The sequence below is a fragment of the Eucalyptus grandis genome, chromosome 10 (genome assembly GCF_016545825.1).
Source record: "Eucalyptus grandis isolate ANBG69807.140 chromosome 10, ASM1654582v1, whole genome shotgun sequence".
NCBI lineage: Eukaryota > Viridiplantae > Streptophyta > Magnoliopsida > Myrtales > Myrtaceae > Eucalyptus > Eucalyptus grandis.
The window spans coordinates 22037937-22045593 of record NC_052621.1 but is presented as its reverse complement, the minus strand read 5'-3'; the positions used below and the strand labels follow the sequence as shown (position 1 = coordinate 22045593).

Genomic DNA, 7657 nt, shown 5'->3' with positions numbered 1-7657 from the left:
AAAAGATTACATAAACACTTACTTGAAATCTTACTTATCAGATTTCATTATGAAAGACATAATTTTTCCGAAGAATTTGCCATGATATATCTAATCCATATATAATATCATGAAAAATGGATACAAATTTTTACTGTTACTTAGTATAGGTGATAGGTCCTAAAAAGTATCTAAAAATATCCAATTTAGATATTTGTATCCTGTCGAGATAAGGAACCATGGCCCAACCCTTGGAATATACTATAGCCCAGGTAGCAAAGAGCCAACATCAAGGTGCCAAACATTCCTGTCGATATGAATTCTTAGGGAACGCTCTATTTGCCTCTCCATTTCATGAGTCTCTTCCTTTTTGCATATGGCAGCACCATTCCCTTTGGCTCACCCGTTATGATAATACATAGAAACCATAATGAAAACTCTATACGGTTGATCTTTTGAGTTGAGCTCACTTCAAGCCAGGATGACTAATAAAAGTCTTGTTTATATTTACTTCTTCATCTTTTGGGTTGGTACTGTGCAGGCGTCAGCCAGCTTTTTCTTCATGATTTTCCTGAAGGCCTGGAGAAAGCTACCATCAATAGGATTTTCCTAATGCTTTTTTTTTTTCTTCTTCTTCTTGGTAATTGAAAGACCCTCGTCCCTCTCACAGCACCTCCGCCCCTCCACGGCAGCGGAGTAAGCAATCCGACTCGAGTTAATCAACGGGAGAATTGTGATCCCGGGACTGAGCGCTGCTGCCGCTGGAGTCGGCGACGGTGAAGAGTGGGTCTACTACCAAACGCCAGCGATCGTGCTAATCTTCTTGAATCCTTGATGTTCTTTATGGCGGCAGTAGCGATGGTTGTTTCTTCGTTCCTTGCGTGTTTATAATACAGCAAGAGAGTCGCACACAGCTGGGTGTGGTTCGGAGAATTGAATTGGAGAATCGTACTTGTAGAAATTAAAGCGGATTATATGAAACGCGGATGGGTTAAAGGAGATAAACAGCACAAAGTCCAAAGATTTTTTAAAAAAATCTGAAAAACTTTGAAAACAGTGTCATTTTGATTAAAGTTGTCCATGTCAAGTCATCAACCATGCCAAATCAAACGATCGACATTGATTAGATCACCATATGAGCAATTTTGAGCAAAAAATGATCAAAGGAGTAAGTGAAAGTTGGCACAAAATTTAGGACTACGAAGATCGTTAATTTTCCCTCAATGGGTTGGTTGGAATTAAGATTGAAAAAAATTATCAAAGTTTTAAAAACGACGACACATTTTTTTAGACACATATTTTTTCTTTCGCCATAATTTTCAGACATGTGTTGAGATAACCTCTCTTTGAAAATCATACAATCAAGACGGAGGGAAAATCATACAATCAAGACCCACTTTTTATTATATAGAAAGTAGATAGACACGTTTTTCTAAGTTGCCCTTTAATCTCTCTATCTCTTTTCCCATTAAAAAAGTTTACTGTGAATTATTTTTATTTTTATAAAAATGCAATGGGTTTCATATTAATAAAACATTATATTGTATATGCCAAAATGAAAAGTTGCTCATATATCTTGGGATTGTAATATATATTTGTCGGAAGGCATTTTCATATTCGAACCCAAAGCTTATGCTAAGGCTCCATTAGTCCCGTGACACGTAATCCTCCCTTCAAATTGCTTGAATGGTAAGAGCTTTGACCCATTCAAAAAGGAACACTTCTCACCGACGGCGGCGACAACGACCGGTCAACTATAGTAACGACAAAGTGATGAAATTGGGTTTGGGATGGTTTAGCGGTATTAAGAATCTGAAATTGGAATCTCGCTATAAGCTATTACCGAATCATTTCTTCACCCAATTTTTTTGACGGATCTTATTTTTGCGAAATCCAACCCTCCAAACATGAAAATTACAGGATTCGGAATCCCATCTCTTGAAGAACCCAATCCCGCAATGACCCAAACAAGGCCCAATCAACCTCGATGCACGTGCACGTGTAGCACGACACAGAAATTGCAAGTCTTGTCAAAGTAAGATAGTCTAGCAACTAAGGGCCAGAGATTATTGTCACCTTCTTCTCCGGCGGGGTCGAACTCTCTTGTAATAACATGGCGTCTTGTCGGGGCTGCGGCGACTGGCTCGTCGGTTTCGATCCGAAGATCCTTTCTCTTACAAATTCCATCCGGAGCTAATAGAGAATATTCTATGATAAAAAAAATTATTAAAAAAAAAAAAAAACAGGAGAGAAGATGAGCCACGTCAGCCTACCAATGATCCTTTTTTTTTTTTTTTTTTTTTTTTGTAATTTTTCCATGTGATCCCAGAACAATGATTAGAGCAAAGAAAGTGCTGACTCGCTGACTCAATCCTCCTCCCCAACTCAGCTCCGCCCGTGCGCGACAATGGCGACCTCCGCTGCGCAGCGATTCGGGAGACGCCTCGCCTCTTCGGTCCCTCGCCGGCGGTTCTCGTCCTCCGCCGCCGCCGCCGCCACCGGCTGGAGCGCCGTCCAGCGGACCCAGAACCCGTCGCTCAACCTCTGCTCCGCGATCAATCAAGCTCTCCACATCGCCCTCGACACCGACCCCGGTGACGACCCTTTGCTTCTCTGCGCTTGCGGGTTCTCGCGTCGGAGCTTTTTCATTTCGATGTCGAGTTTTGAGTCGTGGGTTCTTGTTTTTTCCAATCAGTTCGGTCGTCCTGTGATGGAGTTGGGTTTCTTGCATAGTCTAAGCGAGACGAGGGAAAGAAGTGAGGGGGAAAAAAGAGAGAGAAAGGTGATCGTTTGCGCATGTCTTAATGGTCTTCTGGTCCATGCATGATGATGATGCTGCTCGGTCAAATGATGGGCTTTGTTCTTGTTTCTTTCCCCACTGTAATATGGATCGCAATGGGTCATCGGTCAGCTCAGAAAGTGAGATTTATGCTAAATCATGATCTTAGTACCGTAGGCAGCATCAGGATTTAGACATTTGGTTAAATATGATTTCGTGGGGTGCAGTCAAATTTTGGATAGGGAAATAGTCTATGAATGATGTCTCTTGTTGTTGATTTATGTCTATGACAGTGCTTTAGATGTGATCGGTCTGGATAAAGTCAAGCTAACTGCTGCTTCACTGATATTCAAGTGTCCTTAAAGTCAAGTTCAATGTGTTTGATAGCGAAACTCATCATTTGCATTTCCTCTTCAGTTCTTATGTATTTGGAGAGGATGTGAGCTTTGGCGGGGTCTTCCGTTGTACAGTGGGATTAGCTGACCGATTTGGTAAAGGCAGGGTCTTTAATGCCCCCCTCTCTGTGAGCAGGTATTCTTTGTTCTAGGTGCTGCCCACGAATTATTGATTATTCTGACTTGTCAGAAGGAAAACAAAGTTATCCCACATTTCTTGGAAGAAAAACATTGCATCCCTGATTGCCAGGTTGATGACGTATTGACTGTTTTCCGAAAAAGGTGTCTGCTTTTGGTGATCAATACCAAAGTGTGACGTTTCTTGGCATTTTTTGTCTATCACTCTTTCTTGATCTTCTTTTCAAATGAGAAATACTTCACGGTAATGTTTAGTTTGTGGCTTCTTTCTCTATTTTGTTTGACTGAGCCTTAGCTAATTCTGTTTTTCTAACAATGTTTGAACATTGTAAACAAATGCATAAGCTTTTAATCTCAAACAATTCGCATGCAGGGGATTGTTGGATTTGGTATTGGTCTAGCCGCGATGGTCAGTACTTCATTTTTTCCGCCTTATGCAATTCAGGATTATGGAATCATATTTGTATTTTAAGATCTCCCATTAATTTTTTTCTGTTTATACCACATTTAGGGAAATAGGGCAGTCGCGGAAATTCAGTTTGCAGATTACATTTTCCTGCTTTCGATCAGGTATGCATTCCATCTTGCAAATACTGTATTGCCACATGTTTAGATTTAAGTAACAGAAACTCTTGTTTATGTAGATTGTTAATGAAGCTGCTAAGTTCAGATATCGTAGTGGGAATCAGTTTAACTGTGGAGGTATACTCATTATCAGTCAGTATATGATGATCATATTAGATTTTCTTTTGCCAGTTGTCGCTGATGAGATTTAATGTGATATTCTTAGGCTTAACAATAAGAGCACCTTATGGAGCAGTAGGACATGGGGGGCATTATCATTCACAATCCCCAGAAGCATTCTTCTGTCATGTCCCTGGTATCAAAGTATGGCTTTCGTTCCCAAAATCTGGATTGCTCCTTTCAGATTCATTTTTCTCTAGGGAAATCTTCCCTTATCTTACGAGAGTCTGAAAGAAAAGACATCTATTTTATGAGTATTGACCATTGCATGAAGATATACATACCATTTCATTGTTTGGCCTCTTACAGTTTCTGCTGAGTGATTGTAGGTGAGGTAGAAAAGGATAGGACAAACCTGAAATGTGTAGTCTATTTCCCTGGCTCAAATTCTTTTTGCATGAGCAAGTCTAGTTCAGGAGACTAATAAATTAAATGAAGTGCAACCTGTCTAGATGTTTATCTAATACTTATAACTTGAGGAAATCGTCAGTTCTTAAAAATCACCAATGTTTTACTTTGGAATCTCACCAAAATAAGCATCTTTCGACTTCAATGGCTGAGGAATTTGGTGTTTGTGATGATTTCATTTTTAAGTGCATCAAAATAATGGACGTGATCGGTTTTTAAAGATTAAAACTGATGAAATTTGCATCACTTGAGAACAGATCAGTGGTTAGTTAAATTATCCGTGGTGTAGCCTTATAATTTACTTGAGATGTTCACTGAAATTCAGAAACCTTTTCTTTTTCCTCAATGAAACTGATATTCTTTCATTACTTATATAGTTTGTGGTTTAGAAACTGCCCAACACCTTTATTAAAGATTCTTTTTATAGGTGGTCATCCTCAAGCCCAAGTCAAGCCAAAGGACTATTACTCTCGTGCATACGTGATCCAAATCCTATTGTCTTTTTTGAACCGAAGGTTTTTCCGTCTTTCAATCTAAGCTCAACAACTAATAATAACTATGGCCCAATTTAAGATTTTATTTTTGGTGGATTCCAGTGGCTGTATCGTTTGGCTGTCGAAGAGGTTCCTGAACATGATTACATGTTGCCATTGTCAGAGGCAGAGGTACCTTTCTTTTAGCTCACACAGTCAAAGACTTAAGATTCTAACGAAGTTTCAATGTCGTAGGTGATTCGTGAAGGCACGGACATAACATTGGTTGGATGGGGAGCTCAGCTTTCCGTCATGGAAGAAGCCTGCCTTGATGCTGAAAACGTAAGCTTATTTCCAGCTTGTTTTCCTAATGATGTACCTTCCTGCTGTTGTGGGCCATCTTGAACATAATTTCAAAGTGCAGGAATATAATCCTTTTTATGTTCAGCATTGGAATTGATGATCCGACTCCATTTTTCCAACAGCTCATTTCTTGGAGTTTTCTGGAAAAATGAATGGCATTCTTGTGACCGATTTCCAAACATAGTTCTTTATCACGATGAATGCAGATAGATATGATGCCACTACATTTTCTACAGCTTGTGTAGCACTTGTGGTGTGTAATGTGTGTGTCATCTACATATTGATGTCGTCAATCCCCTAGGTGTAGACTTCAGATACTGACACACTTTAATGACTGTCATCTGTTAAAGAGCCTCAAGATGGTTGATTGTATGAAGTCATTTAATGTCCTCAAACTCATATTATCAAGAAACTTTGCAGGATGGGATCTCTTGTGAACTGATAGACCTCAAAACTCTATTACCCTGGGATAAGGAGACAGTGGAGGCATCTGTCAGGAAAACTGGAAGACTTCTGGTACATTCTGCTTTCCTCTGATAGCCTGTGAGATTATTGAAGTAAGTCAGATCCCTATTTGCAGATTAGTCATGAAGCTCCTGTAACTGGAGGTTTTGGTGCTGAAATCTCTGCTTCAATTGTCGAAAGATGCTTCTTAAGAGTAAGCCTGAAGATTTTCATCTTTATCTGATTCTCTTTTCTATGGCAATACTGGTTCAAGGATTTTTCTTCTTCTTATGGCAAAATAAGAAACCTTCTAATCCCTAAAAGCGGTAATTGTTTTGCAGCTACAAGCCCCAGTTGCCAGAATCTGTGGTCTGGACACCCCCTTTCCCCTAGTTTTTGAACCATTCTATTTGCCCACCAAAAATAAGGTGATCAGTTTTTGGCTTGTTGCATTGCCTTCCCATAAGGATAATGAAGTATTTGCTAATTTTGTGACTTTTTGTTCTGGATGCAGATACTGGATGCCATAAAATCAACTGTAAATTACTAATGGGTACTTGGCTCTCATTGTTCACTCCGGTCCTATGCCATGATATGATGTGCATAACAAATTGAGACTGGCAAAATTTTAAAAACCAGTTGTTCAATACTTCATGCCTGAAGATTTAGCTGTAACAAACCCTGCTATATGTGGAAGTGCCCATGAATGATTTTTCGGGGTAGTACATGGCTGGGATAAGGAGTTTGTCTTTCCTTGCCTTTGGTTTAACCCTATTCAACTCTTGTTAACGTATCTGTAGATTCTATATGGAGTAGTAACTCTGGTCAAATAAAACAAAATAAAAGATTCTCGCACTTGACAGTTCGACTCGTATGTATATATGTATATGTATTTGGTATCTATCTCACTGGGGTTGTCAAATGTGTTGCAAGGAATGAGAGTTTCATAGACATTTCATTTTTCTGATCAGGAGAATGTTGCATATTGAGAAAAACGTTGTGGTTCCAGGGATTTCGTTCTCTTCCTTTGGGACAGTAATATCTCCATCGCCCTAATATAGATGGGGATTATCATTAGATTAGGTCAAAAGAGCCTGTAAGAAACCAACTTAAGTTGAAACGATGAGAAGAAAATCCTGACGGTTACTAACCAAGTGAAGGAACTTGCTCGAGTGCAAAATCCAGGCTAGCAAAATTATTAAGCAATTACATCTAGATATAAAGATTTGTACACAAACTGTGCAGTTTTTACCAAAAACCGCTCTTTTCTAACCCGGCGGCGGCGAGATTCCAAGCCGGTACGTGATTACCTAAGTACTGAATAGGCAATCAACCATAACTGAACAGGCAATCAACCATGCCGCCCTCCTTCGCCAGAGCTTCCGACCACCTCAATCATGGCCATCAATATTATCATTGTGATTGATGAAAAAAGGCAAAGAGCGGACAAGGTCTTTATGTATAAATGACCTGACATTATATAATGGTCCAATCATATTACCCAACGTACGTTACAATCGACTTTTACATATTTCAATAAGTTTCCTCACGTGTCATTATCGCGTCGCACTGGCACCAAACAAGACGCTTCCGAGTACAAGTCAAGACAAGGTTTTGTTGGAGACGGCTAGAATGGGAACGTGGATTGGACCCTTTTTCACCGGTGCTTATCTGCTTTGGCCTGCCTACTCAACCTTACTTCAATAAATAAAGCCTTTCTACTCCAACCCATGATGATGCCTACTTTGAATAAGACGCAATTTACACGATCAAGTTCCGGTCATGTTTCTTGAGATAAAAACACACTTGTAAAGTACCAAAAATAGGAATAGAAGCGAGGGTCCAGAAAGTCAACTCCAGCACCATTAATTTTTTTTTTTTTTTAAGTATTTCTCATTGGTGACTTTAAGAAAGCTGTAAATTTGCACACTGGA

At 39.6% G+C, this 7657-nt stretch overlaps 1 protein-coding gene across 1 annotated transcript; it reads left to right on the top strand.

Moving 5' to 3' along the window:
* The first annotated feature begins 3634 nt into the window (after positions 1–3634).
* Positions 3635–6597, top strand: LOC120289240 (2-oxoisovalerate dehydrogenase subunit beta 1, mitochondrial-like). The gene is given in 12 exon segments (XM_039304016.1): positions 3635–3700; positions 3803–3842; positions 3845–3861; positions 3936–3993; positions 4082–4190; positions 4886–4958; positions 5040–5108; positions 5172–5258; positions 5700–5795; positions 5860–5937; positions 6065–6151; positions 6238–6597. Coding segments are annotated over 12 exon segments (792 nt in total). The 5' UTR covers positions 3635–3658; the 3' UTR covers positions 6274–6597.
* Positions 6598–7657: the final 1060 nt, after the last annotated feature.